The following is a 21013-nucleotide window of genomic DNA, read 5'->3' on the forward strand; positions in this document are numbered from 1 at the left end:
CTTTTTTGCCTGCGAAATGTTGACTGGACGTCACCATACATCAGTATTCGACACTTCTCGGCAACTTTCGCCGAAGTCCGTAAACCAATCGTCAACTCTCGGCATCTGTCTGTGTGTGGAGAGAAACAATGAATTCAGAGAAAAATCAATTTTTATCAATATTCTATTATCCTGTCTACTGTCAAATAGATTACTATTGATAATTCACAATGAATCAATATTTTGTAACATTTCAATTGAAATCTAAAATGACTGCATTAATTTCATTTGCAACCATATATTATAATTATGCATTTGTAATGCAGACCATAGTTTCGCATTTATCAAAATTATAGAAGATATAACAAAACTTGTGTAGACTAAGTTTTTGGTCACCACGTGTTAAGTCGAACTCTCGAACTGGAATGAACTTTGAACTTCTACATCGGGAAACAGTTTTGTCCTCTAATTCAACATAGCCCATGTTGACATCAGTCGTTCCATGCTGTTAAAGCTGAAACTACCACTGCTATGGACTATGGTGTGGCTCGGCAAGGGGACATAACTCATAAACCCTTTACACAGCATTTGTGACAGCCAGACTTATCAGGTCTGATTCTTACGATTGCAAATTATGAGTCTACCTGTATATGGTCCCCTAAACTAGTTTATGAGGGACGTTATCTCAGTCGATATTCGTGTAGATTAAAGACATACATTCCATTATCGTTAGGGCCAGACCGACCACTTAACTGATAGATGGAACACCTTTAGGAGGAAAGGGATTAGATGTATATCTGATATAATATTAAATAAAGTTTAATCAGTTAAAGCAAAATTGTGGATATAATGAAAAAAGCATATTAATTCAAACAATAATTGGTTATTAAAAAAAAATTCTTATTATTATTTATTATGTAACTTGTTTACATTACATTTTCATCTCTTTGTTTTCGTAAGAATGCAATCCGACAAGTTCGAAAACAATTAAAAAGAATTGTTTTGTAAAGGATAAATAGACTACACAAATATCATATACAAATCTTATGAAGATTTTTTAGAAAACATACTGGGTTAATGGTAATGCTTATGTGTAATATTTAACTTAATTTAAGAAACGTTCTCAAAATGTTTGGAATATCACGGCAATAAGTGTTACGTGAAAAACGGATCACTTAGTCCATTTTGTCATATATAAATCACACCTGCCTGGATGTTTGTATTATAATACCGAATAAATACAAGGAGATATAAATACATCCACATCGGTGGTCGTAAACGGAGAATTAAATACCCCGTTATCACGGGGTACACATTCTACAAGCCTCCCTCACGTCATTGTTAACTCCTTATCTCATTTCTCACATAGAATTCAAATTTCCAGATTAACCGGAAGTACAGTGACGTCATAAATTATTGTAAAATTTAAGGTATCTAATAGAGGGGTAGAGTTCCGGATTTATGAATGGATTTTCACCTTTGATACCTATCCGATATGTGCCTTCGTTAATTCCCCCAGAACTTGACGATAAGTGTATTTTTGTTGACACACCTAATGACGAACCCTGCCCCTACTATAATGTAAACAATCTTCTTAACGCCGACGCAGTCTCGTACTTGAAGTATTTATACCTGTGCATCGTCTACCTGAGATTTATTTCAAGCTACCTGTGATAACCGTTTGGAGTATTTACCTGTGCTTTTCGTGACTCACGTGGACGTATTTTATAATTTGTTTTAAGGCGAACAAAACACACCTTAACAGGAAATACTTCACCTTGTGATAACACTAGTAGAAATACCAAGGCGTTATTGTTTTCTCCGTTGTGTGAGTTCTAAATGTGATTCTATATCGATAGATCACGGAACAATCACTTTCAACTTTGCTGAAAATATTGTATCTAATACTCTTATAGCACACATTCAATATGGATGCTCAGATCGTCTGTTTTGTGTTACTGTTGTTCTGTTTGGCGGGATTCGGTGTGGCAGCCCCGGCAGTCGATACGGGTAAGTGTACACATAGAGAGATAGTGGATATACACAAGTGTGTGAAATATGAGACAAGCTTTGGTAAAAACACGACACTGCTGGTTTTGTTGTGTAACGTAAATACATCACAACACGTTATACCAACCTTATTTATCAATGTTTCAGATTTTAAATTTAAGTGTGTTTAGTAGAGAAAATAGATAGACATTTTATAGACATATTTACATTATATTTGTTTAGATATGTGTGTGTGCTGGTTTTTGTTTGTTTTGTTTTTTGTTTATTTTGTTTTTTGTTTATTTTTTTGGAGGGGGGGGGGGGCTGACTGGGACTGAATCGTAATGATGTAAAATATGAGACAGAGTAATGAAGAATAAATCTATTATATATATAAAGACTTATCTGTTTCATGAGTTATTATTATTTACAGTGAATTACTATATTGGAAAAAAGGGGAAAACTATGATTTCTGGGGTATTTACCGATTTAGTTGTGTAAACTAATATGCCAAATGCCGCGATATGGTGTCAATGAGTATAACAGTATCTTTCCATATGAAAAAAAGAGGAAGTTTTAAACAAATGAAGCGATGTTTTACTTAAGGCATGCGCTGTGCAGATTTGTACATGTGTTGTGGTATGTGTTTAATTACCATTTTGATATTACATCCCTTATCAACCCTCGAGTCTTGATTTCAGCCATTTTGACTATGTTCATATTACATCCCTTATCATCCCTCGAATCCTGATTTCAGCACTCGGGCCTTCGGCCATTTTGACCATGCTGATATTACATCCCTTATCATCTCGAGGGTTCAAGGTCCGGGGGCTGATATTAAGACTTGAGGGATGTTTAGGTGGGGGGTATCAAAATGTTCATCTCATAAACTCTGTGTTTTTGTTTTTATCTGAAATAAACTAAAATGACATCATAAGATTGTAAATATATATCACATTTATATAAAATGTTAACAGGTCACATCTCATTGGATGATATTCATTAAATGTATTATTTTTAGAAAACCGTATTACCTACACCAAAGTAGAGACAGTCATGAATAGTAATGCAAAAACCCTAACTTCTTTCAAAAACTTGTGTTTGTTTGATTAATTAACGTCCTATTAAAAGCCAGGGCCATATGTGCCTGGCATAACCAATTATAACTTTAAAGAATTGAATTAAATCGCTGGCGGTTGGGGTTGAAAGGGCGGAGTTGTTTTCCTTTCTTAATTATGACGTCAGTGTCGCGGCTTCATGATCGTTCCGACGTAGTTGGCATCATTTTACGTCTTTTAACGATAGAATTTGATTCTTTATAAACTAGAAACAAAAATAACCCCATGAGTGAGAAAGGTAAAATCCGAAAGTTGAGAGGGGGTGTGGTATCATTATCGAGGGGGTACGATATAAAATCACTCGCGCTAAAATCAACTTGTGCGAAGTTTGTTTATATTGCACATGCAAGATGATTAATACACAATAGTAAACATATGATAAAACATGATAGTACTTATTATGGCGTGGAGTGTATTATATTATATAATGGATTTGTTAATGTGTTTTGATGTGTATTTAATATCGCTATTAATAACGACTTTGTTTCTATGCTGTGTGCGTTAAATGCTAACGAGCTTGTCCATGTGCTGTGGTGTGTGTCAAATATAACAGATTTGTCTATGTCACACGGACAATTGTGCTGTTTTGTGTGTTAAATATATCGAGTTTGTCATTGTGTTATTCTATCCAATTATTTTGATTTTATTTTGTTTCAGAAGGACATTCTTCATCAAACAAGGTGAGTTGTTAACTCTCATAAAATGATTGGCACTTTAGGCTAATTAAGCTTAACCTAAAGTTAACAGCTGAGCTGATTTAGTGATTTCCTTCTTTGCAAGCAATATACTGCGTGCATGAATGTATATGTTTTGGAAGGGTGTTGTATTCCGTCTTTGCATATTACAGAGTAAGATCCCTTGTGGATGGGTATTGATTGTGGCGTAATAAGTTTGCGAGTGTAACGCCATACTTTTCGGAGGAAACGACCTGAATTCCGCTCACAAAATAATGACGTCACAATGGATACCTACCCGCAAGGAAGGCAACTCTGTTATATGCAAAGACGAAATATGTATTTTGTGCCTCTTCGTCACATTGCAGCTCTTGTTCATATTAGTCTATTTTTTCTCGATTTCTCGATGGAATATGTCCTTGCTACAATTCCTCCCATGTCAATACACTGAGCTCTCTAGGTTTATAGAGAAGTTTAATGGATTTGTTGATTCGATATAATTCACAACCATTTTACAGCTACGTTCATCTCATATTTCCTTTTGCTATTTGTATATAATATATTCCTCAATTTTGGTACTCACGGTAATCACTATTTAAATTCTAATTTCATGACTAACAGTTTCACATCAGATTTATAATTAAAACAAAATCACTTCAATATTTCAGATTCAGAACTTCGAAGAAAAGGTAAGGTTTTAGATGGCATATTTTTGTTAATTTTCAATCAAAATTATATATATATATTTTTTTTATAGCTTTATATTTTCAATGTTACTCTATTCGAGAGAAAAATATTAATCGTTATGTGTTTCACCTGTGATCAAATTATGACATATGTTTGACTCGTTGTAAATGTTTCCGCTGTAATGGTAGTCGTGAACTGATGTCTATATAGCGAAATAAGACAGTTTCAAATTAAAACCAAATGAATTGGATAGGAGTTTTAAATGAAAGCAATTTTCTATCTTTTCAGCTGTCAAAGCTTCAGTCATTGGTAAGTAGAACCACATATAATTGGACAATCCGAAATATTAATAATCCGGACGGGCTTGGCTAACATCGAGGATGTCCGGATTATCGAGGGTTTACTTTATACAATCGCAGGCTCATCAAACTACAAAACCTTCATATTGGTGAAGTCCTGTTATGGCGATTTTGACATCGGATTCATTATGCTTGATTTACCAGCAATAAATCGAAATATTTCAAATATATTTTACAGCAAATGGGACTTTACACGATTTTAACTGTGGTCAACTAATCTTGGTTCGAATTGAATTAAATTATTTTTAAAAAGCATGCCTTAAAATCTGATGTTGATTATTTCTGAAATTAGGGAATGAAATGTAATCAAGGACACATCACTATTAATTAAAATTAATTGAGTGAATCAAATTATAGTGTGCTAGGACTCGAGGAAACATTTTAGGTCTTAATGCAATGTTTTCCTTGACACAGAATGGGACTAATTCCCGTACCACGTGATACCCGATAACGTTTGTGCGGAACTAGTGTCTCCAGTGGTAATGGAACGTCATTCTTTGTAATCTTCCCTCTGAAATGACGTTATTCCGCGATAACGTCATTCCATCATCATTATAAACAATAGTCCCGCACAAACGTCATCAGGTATCACGTGGTACGTGAATGAGTCCAATTAAAACTTACGTATACATTGCCTTTCAGTAATATGTTACTATGAACATTGTATTGTATTAATTTTGATCTTTAGTTAACAGATATCACAAAAACCTCTGAAAACAAACATGCGGATAGAACAGCCGAACCTAAATCTAAGGAATCCAAAATGGCGTCGGAATCTCAAATGTCAAGGGAAGCCGACACAAGATCCCAAAAAGATTTGAAATTGTCAGGGGACTCAACGATGACAGCAGGACTGGCTGGTCTACAGGGGGAAACATTGGAGGTAAAAGTGTTTTATTTATCATCATTCTATTGAACACTTACGTTTGGTATAGCTGATGTCCTTCCTATGTTGAGATAAATTGCGCATGACAGTTGCTTATACTTGATTTGAGACTGTGATTATCAGTTAGCATGACTTATGACTTCTCGAAACTAATATTTACATTAGCCTTGATATCCCTTTAACAGAAAACTTAAACAGTGGTGTCACTCGCGTGAAATGTGTTGCGTAGATGGGTGCCTCCCATGTATGCGGTTTGTTGTGTGTATAAAGTGTGTGGTGCGAGTTCTGAGGGACTGACATTTTGGTGTTGTGTCTTCTTGTATAGTGAAACTGCTGCCCTCGTTACAGTACTATATCACTGAAGCATGCTCCCAAAGACACCAATCATCGCACTCAACCCGGTCACATTATACTGACAACGGGCGAACCAGTCGTCCCACTCCCTGTAAGCTGAGTGCTAAGAAGGAGCAGCAGCTACCGCTTTTATAGAATAATCGGTCTGTACTAAGAAGGATAAAATGTGGAACCTGCTAACCTAATATGAATTAGATAAACTGAACGTCAACATATCTTATAGCTCTTACACATTTTGATAATTATATAATGTTATCTTTCCAGGCACTAGAATTGGCTCTCCAGACACTGAAAAATCAACGGTTACATCAAAATCTGCAACGCACAACAGACTCTCGTAATGGTACGTGCTTATGGTCACATAAATATTGGAAAATACAGTTTCGAGAAATTAAAATCAGAAATAATATAAACTTTCATAATTAATACGATGAAAAAACAATGTTAATATTTTCCATTGTTTAGTTGACATGGGGACGTTTCGGGACGAGCCTTTACCAGACCCGTCCGATGAGAAACCAGAACATTCCACACAAGATTCTGAAATCATCAAATTAGCGAAACTTCTCACGGATGGCGATACTGATAGATCCAATACAGGTTTGTTGTATTATGTGTAACGTTATTCTACATGTTAGTACCTGTAATTACTTCCTATGCTCCAGTGAGATAGCACTATAAAAAGGGACAAGTTCCGCTATAGGAAGGAGACAAAATATGAATGTACCATATCCCTCCACAACATACAGACATTCACACACTACAACATATTGGTGCTGTAAATAGGACGTTGAGCCATAATGAAACGTTGATTGATTGATAGATTCAACGTCTCATTTGGTTACTTGATGAAGGCCTCTCATTTATGCAGTTCTTTGGATGAATGGATTGCATGCGTGGTTTGGGAGTCTGCAGTATGTTTATGATGTGACCTTTTATAATAGAGGAACGGTTGCCTTTTTTATAGTGCCATCAAACTGAAGACGACTGCCAAAGACAAGTTGTTTCTTGGCACAAAAATACAAATCCGTATTCTCAATTTTGTTCATAGACAATCTGATTAGAATACGGATCCTTATAAATAGAGGATCTGACAACATCCCATAAGGGGTCATGTTTGGATGACCTTTATATTACGTGTACTTTCGATCAAATGGATTTTCTACACCTTTCTACATCAAAGAAAAACGTCATTTCGTCCTAAGATAAATTTAGCTATGTTGTGTTCTTTTGGCGAGATAACTATATACATGAAAATATATCTGACAGTCTTTTCGAAACTATTTTGACCCCTTTCAAGATAATTGCGGCAGCAATTTGATTTGCCATTTTCATAGGTTATCTGGACCTGACCCCTAATGGGATGTTGTCAGATCCTCTTATCAAACGTAGTGATAATAAAGGATATGTGTTTTAATCAGATTAATCAGTAGACAAAAAATAATAGATTTCAACTTAAAATTACAGAAAGTATAACGCTCATTAGAACGTCATACTAAATCTGAATGTGGTCGGGTTCCCTACCAAATGGAGTAAGACTATAATACAATCTGATTAAAATACAGATCCTTATAACCTCTCCGTTCAATAGAGGATCTGACAACATTCCATAAGAGGTCATGTTGGGATGACCTTTGTACGTGTACATCAGATCAAATGCATTTTCTACACCTTGCTAAGTCAATTGATAACGGAGTGGTTATAAGGATATTGTTTTTAATCAAATTGACTTTGGAACTTCAAAAATTCAAAACATGGCGAAGACAAATATATAAAACACTTTAAATACTTTTTCTATGACAAAATAAGCAAAAAATATAGACAACACAGTTTTGGTTTAAACGATATTTTATACAATTCAATAACTTATAAGGATGTACTCCCATGCACATGTATGCGGTGTTATCAAATTATGTATTGCAGTTTTGTTCAATTGGCAATTATATATGTTAACGTTATTGCAGTTTTTTGCAAACAATTTTAATTTCTTGATTATACATTTAGTTACCTTATCTGGATTATTTGATATTGTCATATGCAAACTTTTGTTTTGTTATTTCTATTAGATGTAGATGAAGGATACCGCCAACCGAAAGAGGGAAGATTTGGAATGTTCCGTGGGGAGGGTAAATATTTATTTCAAAATGGTCCATTTAAAGATGGACCACCTGCGACAAAGCATAAAAATATTTATCAATTGGACAATAATTGATAATTAATCGTGTATAAGACTAATTAATACAAAATTAAAAGTTCGAGCTTCCAATTTTAATATAAAAACTTATTAATCCTGTCCCGAAATAATCGATGTCTCTATGTCCTATATGGAATAAAGTATTAATTGCGCATCTATCAAAAGCAAAATATTTTATTGTTAGTTTAAGAACAATAATATATGCATAATTAAACACCAATTATTGTTTAAATGATGAGTATTGTTGGTGTTCTGTCGGCGGTGAAGCATTGTTAATGAAGTAAATGCTGTTATCTTTGACTAGTGCTATTGACTTCTAGATAAATGTATTACGATTATTGTGTTTGGACGATCGTTTTCAGCCAGATTTCTCAATGGGGTGTTTTAATCAGATTAATCAGTAGACAAAAAATAATAGATTTCAACTTAAAATTACAGAAAGTATAACGCTCATTAGAACGTCATACTAAATCTGAATGTGGTCGGATTCCCTACCAAATGGAGTAAGACTATAATACAATCTGATTAAAATACAGATCCTTATAACCTCTCCGTTCAATAGAGGATCTGACAACATTCCATAAGAGGTTATGTTGGGATGACCTTTGTACGTGTACATCAGATCAAATGCATTTTCTACACCTTGCTAAGTCAATTGATAACGGAGTGGTTATAAGGATATGTATTTTAATCAAATTGACTATGGAACTTCAAAAATTCAAAACATGGCGAAGACAAATATATAAAACACTTTAAATACTTTTTCTATGACAAAATAAGCAAAAAATATAGACAACACAGTTTTGGTTTAAACGATATTTTATACAATTCAATAACTTATAAGGATTTACTCCCATGCACATGTATGCGGTGTTATCAAATTATGTATTGCAGTTTTGTTCAATTGGCAATTATATATGTTAACGTAATTGCAGTTTTTTGCAAACAATTTTAATTTCTTGATAATACATTTAGTTACCTTATCTGGATTATTTGATATTGTCATATGCAAACTTTTGTTTTGTTATTTCTATTAGATGTAGATGAAGGATACCGCCAACCGAAAGAGGGAAGATTTGGAATGTTCCGTGGGGAGGGTAAATATTTATTTCAAAATGGTCCATTTAAAGATGGACCACCTGCGACAAAGCATAAAAATATTTATCAATTGGACAATAATTTAAATTAATCGTGTATAAGACTAATTAATACAATAATACATATAAAATATTTTTGTTTGTTGTACCTCATTCCATATACGCATAGTGCCATGATTTTGTTCCGGGATGCTATTAATCATTTGTAATAAATTTATTTTGAAATAAAATAAGAAGCTCAAACTTTTCAATGATTGTAATAATATAAGATGTTAAACATTTATTACCCCGGTTATACAAAAGTAACTTACACAATTATCACTATTGAAAAGTTCGAGCTTCCAATTTTAATATAAAAACTTATTAATCCTGTCCCGAAATAATCGATGTCTCTATGTCCTATATGGAATAAAGTATTAATTGCGCATCTATCAAAAGCAAAATATTTTATATGATATTTTAGTGTGCACAATTAAACACCAATTATTGTTTAAATGATGAGTATTGTTGGGTGTTCTGTCGGCGGTGAAGCATTGTTAATGAAGTAAATGCTGTTATCTTTGACTAGTGCTATTGACTTCTAGATAAATGTATTACGATTATTGTGTTTGGACGATCGTTTTCAGCCAGATTTCTCAATGGGCCAAAGGTAAAAGTTTACGTTGTTTTGTATTAGCATTACAATGGGTGGTCAGGTGATGTAGTGGTTAAGCCACTCGCCTTTCACCTAACCGGCTTGGGTTCGATCCCGGCACGGACGTGACAAGGTCAGGGGTCACCTACCCGATCACGTTGGTTTTCCCCGGGTACCCCGGTTTCCTCCCACTCTAAGACCCCTCAAGCGCTTTCATCCGGGCCATCGAGCCAAGTGATTTGTATGAGCTGCATCACTTGTTTCGCAATCGATGTAAAATAAATCAAGTTTATATTTATATTACAATACCGCTATATTCGATACTGCGTGTTGTATTAACATTAAACTTACGGGACAATACGTGGGCATTTTGAGAATTTAAGAGTCGCAATATGGAGAATGTAAAAGTTTCAGTTAAAGTTGTGAATATTGAAAGCAATTTCTATTAAAGAGAAGAAACTTCTAAAGGAAGGAGAAAAAACACATATCCATCATATTGTTGCAAAAATACTTTCCAAACGTCCTACCTGCTTGAAAAACAACGTCAGTGAAATACAACAGGGTGTATCCTATCTTCTACTCCTTTGTCCTCTTGAACTTAAAATTCTACGATTTTACAACTACATGTACTAATTATAAATGTCATATCGCCAAGTAAGTTTGTCGTGTTATTACAATGAACCTTCTGTTTTTAAACACAACTTAAATTAAACCTTTACTATTTCTTATAAACATTTTTTTATATTGCTTAATTTTTCGTTTTATAAAACATTTTATGGTGTGCCATACGATCAATTTTATCTGATTCATATATCTATTTATTATTATTTATTTTATGATTAATTAACGTCCTGTTAACAGTCAATTTAATGTAAGGACAGTGTGTCGCGTGCATGAAGTGCGGTATATCTATTTATACAATTCCTTTGTTTCCAGCACTCCGTCTTGTAGAAGATAAGCTGTTAGATGATGTGGAGATTGCACTTGAAAACGGCCTAACATTGGACGAGATCATGCAAGATTTAGAACGACAAGGTAATTGAAGTAATGATGATGGGGTGGTAATTTATCAATCTGATTAAAATACAGGACGTTATTACTACACCAATCTGATTAAAATACAGATCCTTATTATCACTACGTTTGATAAGAGGATCTGAGAAAATCCCATTAGGGGTCATGTCCAGGTGACCTTTGAAAATAGCCAATCAAATTGCTACTTGCAAAATTTTGACAGTGAATTTCAGGGACGAAATATTTGTAAAAATTGTCAGAGTTATTTTGGTTTACGTAGTCATCTTGCCCAAAGAGCACAATAAAGCTTATTGTATAAGTATACTGGGACAAAATATCGATGTGACAAGGTGTAAAAATGTATCTTATCTGTATATGAAGACCACGTGGTATAAAGGTCATCTGGACGTGACCCCCTATGGGATATTGTCAGATCCTTTATATAACGGAGTGAGTATAACGATCTGAATTTTAATCAGATTGTAACTACACCGTCATATCAGACGTAGTGATAATCAGGACCTGTATTTCAATCAGATTGAATATTAGAAATCGGTTCAAATCTGACATCATCATATATAATGTAAATGTTCTGTAGAATTTCATAATGTGTTCTTCGTTGTCGAGAAGAAATAATGCCCATTAAAAGTACTTCTATTGATAAAAATAAAATGTAATTGTGCTGATATTGAATTATCAAATTAAGCGAAATCCCATATATTTATATAATATATTTTGAATTATTGGTTTGGTTTAAAAGATAGCGTCCTTACAACACGCAGGGTATTTAAGGATAGTCTCTTATATGTGCATTGTGTTGCAGAATATGAATGTCTGCATGTTTTGTGAGACTGTGGCAGAGTGTCTTGGAAACAAGTGGAACTTTTGTCCCTTTAAAGGCCCATTGCCATTCAGAAAAAAAAGTTTCTTAAAAATAAAATATATGTATATTGATGGCCTGCGTAATATATGATAACATTGAATATTCATATCGCTGTTTTGCCAACTGGCGCTGTGATAAACAACTAACGCGCGGTAATTAGGGCAACGGCGGGAAACATAAGACGACTCGCGTCATGAAAATAATCAATTAATTTATTTTAATTAAATTGTTCAGAAGGAAGGTGATGATAAGTGTATTATTCATGATAAGCTGATAACTTTTGCAACTCTACAAAATTATCAATCTCGTTTTGCATTCTATTTTAAAAATAAATCCAAAGCCGTTTCCAAAAGGTAGTGGTCCTTTAATAGGGAGCGCAGCGAACTCTTGTGATAGAGGTATCTCGGTAACGTTATTCTATGTAAATCATCCAATATGTGTAGAGTTGGAAAACTTTCTTGTAAACCGGAAACCGGAAGTCAAAACAAGATCTATCATTGCGCAAGACATTATCCAAAGTCACACTCTCGCGTGATTACAAAATCACTCCCTCGCGTGATAACAAACAAGTTATACTTGGAAAATTAAAAAATGAAAACACAAGTGAAAGATAACCTATCCAATTTATTCTTACCTGAATCTAACAATTACATTTTGTCCTGAATCTAACTTAAAAGTCGTTTCATGTGAGCAGTTGCTTCAGAATTTTCCGCCTCGCAACGGAGAATGACTTTGACATATATTTTGTAGCCGCAATCACGTATTTTTGCAGAAAGGGAAAGTAGAAATATCCTGTGTTAATATTGTTTGTCATGTTATGAACTAAATACCAGTAATTCAGCAGAGCTATGATTCAAATAATTAATAATTCTAAAAATGGTTTCTAGTAGTACAGTTAGTCAGCGCATACAATAAGAACAAAACACATGTCAACATCGATAAAATGTGCCAGGGGAGATTACTCTTTCGCCGTTGGAAATCCTTTATTTACCTGGCATATTTTTATTTAGTAACATAGTTTAAAAAATCAACAAACGAAAGAATGGATTAAATGCTGTGCTCTCAGATAGGCTTTGCTTAAAATTATATTAGTGTTATAAGCTCTGTTCCGGTAACATGCACATAAGCAAAAGTACATATTAAGATCAATGATCTCCATGCATGGATGACTAAATTTTTTTTCGTACTTTCGGTTTAACCTGTTCCGGTTGTGCGTTGCTCCGGTACTGCTCTCCCCAGTAAATATATATTTAACTCGTGCAAATGCATAACAGGAGTAATTAAACATTTTTTTTATTTTTTTTTTTATCTTTTTTTGAAAAAATGATAATAATACGAACCAAAAATTTGACAGTTTTTAACTATTTTGAATCCTGCAAATTGCATACTGACACTTTGAACGTGAAAGATTGAAAATTTAAAGCTATGGAATGCAGTCAAAATATCCATCACAAGGAATCATGACGTCACATCACGTCAACAAATGGCGCGAAATCATAGGATTCGCATACGTGGCACTCCGAGCCTTTAAAATGGACACAGAGAAATTCGAATCTCTGAGTTCATTTCTTTGAGTTTATGCTTGACAATTATTTTATCATATTCTTCTATAGTTTAAAGTACGCCCTTTTAATATCTAAATTATGTCTTCTAGCAACATGAAATAGAACATAAAATAAACAAGTGCATGATTCATATTATCACTGCGACATGCCGCCGAAGACCTCGACCAAGACATCCACTGTAGACGTGTTTTTGTTTGTAAAATAATAATGAATCGAAGTATGACAAAATCAAATACATGTATATAAAGGCATTGAAGAATAAAATAAATAAGAATTTATTCTATTGTCTGTTTCAGAAGATAAAGCCAGAGCCCGAGATCTCCTAAGACGACTGGCTGAACGTATTCCTCGGCATTATCGGGACTAATAGCGTGTTCAATTTCTTAATTGTATTCAATATCTTTATTATGTTACTAATATTTCTTTTCATTAAAAACATTTTGATATGATGTTTGCTCATATTTATCTTTTAGGTGTTGTAACTAATGCTTATAAAGCATCACATATGTCAGTCTGTCTATTGGAATGATCGAATTCGTTGCCCAGTTATGGCACATATAACTTAAAGCAGTTTTCATGAAATTTTGAAATATTTAATCAAAAGGATGTGAATTTAATTTGTTAAATATCCATCTGAATATTGTATAGTTGTTTTAGATTTATTTGTATTGATTTGTAAAATTCAAACCTCTGCATTCTAAGTATTGCAATTCACAAAATCTTGTTGGCTGGATAAAATATTTAAATTACAAGCCAATATGTCATCCGACTACTGAAATAACACAGGACAGACACAGTATACAGTAGAGCAAAACAACTTTGCATCAACACAAATCAAGCAAATTGTATGTATACTGGGACGAAAAATCGTTTTCAATGCTATAGAATGGTGTAGAAAATGTATTTGATCTGTTTGTTTGTTTGTTTGATTATTTTAACGTCCTATTAACAGCCAGGGTCATGTAAGGACGGCCTCCCATGTATGCAGTGTGTAGCGTGTGTGAAATGCGAGGTGCGTGTTTTGGGAGACTGCGGTATGTAGTACTTGTGGTATAAAGGTCATCCGAACCTGATGGATGTTGTCAGATCCTCTATTGAACGGAGTGGTTATAAGGATCTGTATTTCAATTAGATTGGAAAAAGCCATTTGACTAGTTTGTAGACACGCCCATCATGAAAATCGTCAGTCATAATCGAAGGACACAAACAAACTCCAAAGAAAAATGGTATTAAGTAACACCGTGACACAAAATATAAGGAGACGTGGCATTTAATGAGAAAACAAACAAAAAATCCACATTTTAAAACAACAAATACAAAAAGTATTCTTTCTTGTTTCATTACTATTAGTGAATGTGATAATTTATATCTATTATATATAAAATATGAGTTTCCATGTCATATGAGATTTGATGTTTCATAGATGTGTTTGTTGCGAGCCAAAATTTAAAAATTCGAGACGAGTTACCACGCCTCGATGAAACTAGTAAACTCCGATCACTTCATTTCCCACTAAAACGTAACCCTACTGTTACGTGCAAGGATCCAAACGAATAAGGATCTGTAACTTAGATAATCAGATTATTGTGCTAAAATTGTACACTGCTATCCCATTTGCAATCGTAAAAGGCGACTAAATTTAGGATCTTATCTTGTCTTTACTTCATAACTGAATTCTCCTAACGTCTCCCTTGACACCGTCTCACTTTTGGCTTTCTGTTGAGTACGGTTCTGTCACCTGGAAGAGTACACTCCACCCGGTCACATTATACTGACAACGGGCGAACCAGCCTTCATACTCACTGAAAGTTGAACGCTAGGCAGGAGCAAAAACTATCACTTTCATAGGTTTTGGTGTGTCTCGACCAGGGGACAGAACCCAGATGCTACCTCACAGGGGCCAGTGCTCAACAGATGGCCAAAAGGGGCGGTAGGTATAATCTTAACGCCTTCTCTAAATTATTTATATCGCCAAACAACAAAATAAGCTATTTATAAGAAAATAAACGATCAAAAAGTGTTTATGCAAACATGTAATGTCAAACGAAAATGATTTCCAAATCAACAAGAGGTCCTTGGGCCTTAAAGCTGACAATGCAAGTTAAAAACATGCAGTTGAAATTTAAAAAAAATATATTAACGAAATATTTTTTTTTGCAAAAATTGTTTCTGAGACATCCCCTAGTTATGACAGTGTGGTATCTAAGGAAGTGGCAGCCATTTTTCTTTTTGCTCTGCTTAGTAACCTTCACTGGCCAACCCCCTATATAAAGCACGGGACACTTGACACACGTGTATCATTCTAAGCATATCTTGTCTCAGATACACATGCCCCGATATTGCAAATAACAATGTCAAATTGAAAATAAACACTGCACTCACCTGACAATATTTCATTGAAGTAATAGATGAATGTGTTGTCAGCTGTATCCCAACATATGTCCAATACGAACCAATAAAACACTTCAATATACACTAAGTTTTACACGTACATGTATAACGACACGTGTGTGTCCTTGATAGTTGCCGCTCGTTCGGGTCAGGTACATAGTCACGTGTATATGGTCAGTTGAGTGCGTCGGGTACGATGATATACGTGGAGATATGTGGACGGATTATTTTTGGATTTCTATTCACTTGCGTTGGAATTTTATTTTGAGAAACATCTAAATGACAACTTAGAGGAGTTGACATGTTTTCTTGCTAAAAAAAGTCCCATATAGTTTTACAGGTGAGGGTTTTGTTTACCTATTTGTAGGTGATATAACCTGTGGACTGCTAGGTGTATAGGTACATGAATGAGCGCACGTGTGTCGATTCACGCGCTTTATATAGGGGTCGGTGAGTCGTCGGAATGTAAAACAAAAATGGCTGTCCTCAACCGGGGAATGTCTCATAAACGATTCTTGGAAAAACGAGTATACTTACTTTAAAAAAAATCATGTTAATAATTTTAACTTGCATTGTCCATGGGCCTTAACGGTCATCTGACTATTGGCACAACACTACACCTCAAATGATATTGTAGTGGCGAACAATTAAGTCAGTACAAAGAACTCATACTACAAGTCCAATACTATAACTCTAGGCCTCTTAGTTGTTTAAAAAAGTTAGTCTATTCGACCCCTGTTACCTTGAATGGCGGTCAAGGTCATATATTTGAACAACTTTGTAGACCTTCATCCCAGCATGTCACAGGCCAAATATCAGTACTTAGGCATATTCTAATTTATTGAGAAGTTATTTGAATGAAAACATTATGAACAACGATACAATTTTTATTTAGTGTGATATACAAGCAATGAAATAACATTAGCTGTATAGAGATATTCTTACGGCAAACAATGAAACAAACATTTAATAACAATGAAATTGTAAAAGATAGGATAGTAATAATAATGTCAAGCTATAAATAGTTTAAATTTATCACAGCATGCAATTTCAATACAAAGACAAACATTATATAGTAGATACATTCTATAGAAAATGTAAACAAGAGGCCCAGAGGGCCTGTATCGCTCACCTGGTTTTTTGTTAGTAATTATCACAAGACTCTGACAATTAGAAAAATACGCAAAATTGACTCCCAAAGTTTAATTTTGAATCACAATCATACAATGATGCTATTGATACCATACAAATATGCTATCCAAGACATAGGTTCAGACAAAGTAATTTATATGAAAATAGTAGCCTAATTGACCTTTTTGACCTCGTTTATAGTGCCGTTTAAGGCCAGGGGGTAAGCCCTATCATTGGTACATTTTCAAATCCCAACCCTATAAGGATGCTACCATTGCATTATAAGTGCTCTTCCATTCTTAGTTGCAGAGAAGAAGTCGTTCATATGGAAATAGCTAAATTGACCCCTTTTGACCCCACCCTTCAGGCCCCCGGGGGGTCAGCCCCATCATTTGCAAAATTTTGAATCCAAACCCTATAAGGATGTAACCATTGCATTATGGGTGCTATACCATGCTTAGTTTTAGAGAAGAAGTCGTTTATATGGAAATAGCCAAATTGACCCCTTTTGACCCCGCCCCTCAGGCCCCCGGGGGGTCAGCCCCATCATTTGCAAAATTTTGAATCCAAACCCTATAAGGATTTTGAATTCCACCCTATAAGGATGCTACCATTGCATTATGGGTGCTATACCATGCTTAGTTTCAGAGAAGAAGTCGTTTATATGGAAATAGCCAAATTGGCCCCTTTTGACCCCGCCCCTCAGGCCCCCGGGGGGTCAGCCCCATCATTTGTACAATTTTGAATCCCCACCCTATAAGGATGCTACAATTGCATTATGAGTGCTATCCCATGCTTGGTTTCAGAAAAGAAGTCGTTTATATGGAAATAGCCAAATTGACCCCATTTGACCCCGCCCCTCAGGCCCCCGGGGGGTCAGCCTATTCATTTGTACAATTTTGAATCCCCACCTTATAAGGATGCTACAATTGCATTATGAGTGCTATCCCATGCTTGGTTTCAGAAAAGAAGTCGTTTATATGGAAATAGCCAAATTGACCCCATTTGACCCCGCCCCTCAGGCCCCCGGGGGGTCAGCCTCATCATTTGTACAATTTTGAATCCCCACCCTATAAGGATGCTACCATTGCATTATGGGTGCTATCCCATGCTTGGTTTCAGAGAAGAAGTCGTTTATATGGAAATAGCCAAATTGACCCCTTTTGGCGCCGCCCCTCAGGCCCCTGGGGGGTCAGTCCCATCATTTGTACAATTTTCAGTTAGTAGCCCATAAGGATGCTTCCAGTCAAATTTTGTTGAAATCCGACCAGCGGTTATGGAGAAGAAGTCGATTGTTGACGGACGCCGGACGACGACGACGACGGACGACGGACGCTGCGGTATCCCATAAGCTCACCTCGGTCCTTTGGACCAGGTGAGCTAAAAAGGCAAAGCTAAAATGATGCTGTATGAAATGTTCCATACAAACTAAACTAAAACAAGAGAGCTAAGGGAACACAAAGAATGATCTATGTCCCTGACAAAAAGAGGATCTTTTCCCTGGTAGTTATCAACCTTCCGGAGTTTCATTCGGCGCACATGGTCAGTCTCAAAACGAAATGATTTTTTTCATATGAGGTTGAATAAACTCTTGGTGTTCTGATTGTGTTCTCTTTTCTGAAATTATACATAGTCAGTTTTTAATGATTAAGTCACTTCACCATTTACAATTTAAAACAATTCTGAAGCCATAGATTTTAAGCTGATGATATGTAAAAATATAAGGTTGTTTCTGCGTAAAAAATATATCACAGGTAATGTAAAGCATTTTCTTGTATCTTTCCCATCTTTCTTGTGTTGCTGAGGCTACAAAAATGCCATGCTAAGGGCCAATAATAAAAAGGACTATACATGTATATAGTTTGGGTCCTTTTTCAAATTTCCAAAACTGTTATTTAGTAATTAAATTGCTGGATTTGATATATTGAGTACATCCCGAGTTTTGTTGTTAAGATAGTTTTCTAATTTTGCAGTTTCAGTTGCCATGATAATCACTTGAAATACGCATAAATTATGAAAATTATTTGGCCCCCAAATCCGTCAAATTTCCAAACTAATATTTAGTATTCAAATTGTTGGATTTGATATATTTAGTACATCCCGAATTTATTTGTTAAGATAGTTTTCTAATTTTGCAGTTTCAGTTTATTCTGTTTATACGGACATAATTCTGAGATTTACTGTCAAAATTTTGCCAGTAGCAAATTGATTGGCCTTTTCGAAAGGTCACCCAGACAATGACCCCTAATGGGATTTTCTCAGATCCTCTTATCCACCGTAGTGATAATAAGGATCTGTAATTTTAATCAGATCGGTTGATATGGGATATTTTAACATTAGCTTGAACACCACCCTGCCCGTCTGCCCATGGGGTCAACCAAGGACATATTTGCATATTGTTAAAATGCTACCACAAACTTATTTTAGTTTTCTCATTATGGAGAATCTTGCTAAAGATTCTAACCGAACTCTCTTTCATTCCATAAATGTTTTATTTTATAAACCTGATCCCCTATCCAAGAGTATAAATCCGTCAGAGCTATAAAATTCGCGGATTTTGTAGAGGTCTACCTCATGTGCGGGTGGAGAAAAAAAAATGACACAGCCCCTTTAGAGGCCATATAATTCGCAAAAGGGATTGGCCTTCTGCCTTAGGGTTTTTTGCAAACATATTTACTTAGGCAGTTTTAAAGAAGAAGTCGAACATTTAAATTTGTTTTCCAGGCACACATTAGATTTGGTCTATTTGAGACTTCAGAGTGACCTATTAAAGGGTAGGTCTTTAGGGATCATCACTCATTAGGCAAATATGAAATTGGCTCCTTTATATATGGCAAACAGTCGATTCTATGATAAGTTCATATTTTTTTTTTAAAAACTTCGGTAGTGGACCATACCAAAGACAATAAAAAAGTGGTAGTTTCTGCTCCTGCTTAGCGCTCAGCATACAGGGAGCGGGACGACTGGTTCGCCCGTTGTCTGTATAATGTGACCGGGTGACGTGTGTTGCTTGGTGTCTTCGGCGGCATGCTGCAGTGATATAGCACTATAAAAAGGACAACAGTTCCACTAAACAAGAAGACACAACATGAATATACCGCAGTCTCTCAAAACACGCACCTCGCACAACATACACGCAACACACCGCATACATGGGAGGCCGTCCTTACATGACCATAGCTGTTAATAGGACGTTAATTAATCAAACAAACAAACAAACATGCCCTTTTTTAGTGTTGATGCATGCGATCAAAGACACGAATTAATGACGATAAAGGATGACGGATTTATTTTACTGTTGAGGACGTTTCAGCAGCATTCTTGTCTTCATCATGTAGGTATTTTTGATGTCTTCATAGAAATGTCGCCAGTTCACCGACCTCGGGTCTTCACTACCGTTTCCAAAAACTCTAGCATTTAGATTTGCAGAGGCACATTCACGGAACTACCAGCCACCCAAGCGGTCAACCGCACAGTTGCCGCTTAATAGATCATTATCATTTTCGTAAGTGGAGAACATCATTCCGCTGTGCTTGGTCATGGCATCATCTGGTAAAAAGAACAACAATCTGATTAATTTAATCTTTCCCTACCTATAAGGGTGTGACAACGAAATCACAACCCGAGTGGTAATTCACGAAAGTCTAAACCGAGCCTTGCGAAGGGTTTGACTTTCAGGAATTTCCCCGAGGGAGGGTGTGGATTTTGTCACACCCTTTTATGTAGGGAATGATTCTTTTTGTCCAATATACAAAATAGATATTAGCCGAAAAAAGAAGCATTTTCACCGCAATATGAACATGTTTCCATCGTTTGCATGTCAATATTGATGACGTCATCAACACTGTACGCCAGTCACCGCATGACGTCATGTAATTTTATTCAGGTTCAAAAGCTATTTATAAGATAATAAACGATCACAAAATGTTTATGCAAACATGTAAAGTCAAACGAAAATGATCTCCAAATCAACAAGAGGTCCATGGGCCTTAACGGTAATCTGACTATTGGCACAACACTACACCTCAAATGATATGGTAGTGGCAAACAATTAAGGC

At 35.4% G+C, this 21013-nt stretch overlaps 1 protein-coding gene across 1 annotated transcript; it reads left to right on the plus strand.

The window, feature by feature from the left end:
- Positions 1-1445: 1445 nt before the first annotated feature.
- On the plus strand, positions 1446-13882 carry LOC138306149 (uncharacterized). Its single transcript, XM_069246534.1, has 10 exons — positions 1446-1989; positions 3744-3766; positions 4429-4449; positions 4736-4756; positions 5495-5689; positions 6311-6389; positions 6512-6646; positions 8113-8172; positions 10908-11006; positions 13730-13882. The coding sequence occupies exons 1-10, from the start codon at positions 1908-1910 to the stop codon at positions 13798-13800; spliced, it is 786 nt and encodes a 261-aa protein (XP_069102635.1). The 5' UTR covers positions 1446-1907; the 3' UTR covers positions 13801-13882.
- The last annotated feature ends 7131 nt before the right edge of the window (positions 13883-21013 follow it).

The sequence above is a fragment of the Argopecten irradians genome, chromosome 13 (assembly GCF_041381155.1).
Source record: "Argopecten irradians isolate NY chromosome 13, Ai_NY, whole genome shotgun sequence".
Classification (NCBI taxonomy): Eukaryota; Metazoa; Mollusca; class Bivalvia; order Pectinida; family Pectinidae; genus Argopecten; species Argopecten irradians.

What these genes read in the sequence shown, in the direction of transcription:
- LOC138306149 (XM_069246534.1), top strand. Translation starts at nt 1,908, where the DNA reads ATGGATGCTCAGATCGTCTGTTTTGTGTTACTGTTGTTCTGTTTGGCG. An exon ending in TACAGGGGGAAACATTGGAG is followed by an intron (nt 5,690 to 6,310) that starts GTAAAAGTGTTT and finishes TTATCTTTCCAG; the next exon opens with GCACTAGAATTGGCTCTCCA. An exon ending in TACTGATAGATCCAATACAG is followed by an intron (nt 6,647 to 8,112) that starts GTTTGTTGTATT and finishes TATTTCTATTAG; the next exon opens with ATGTAGATGAAGGATACCGC.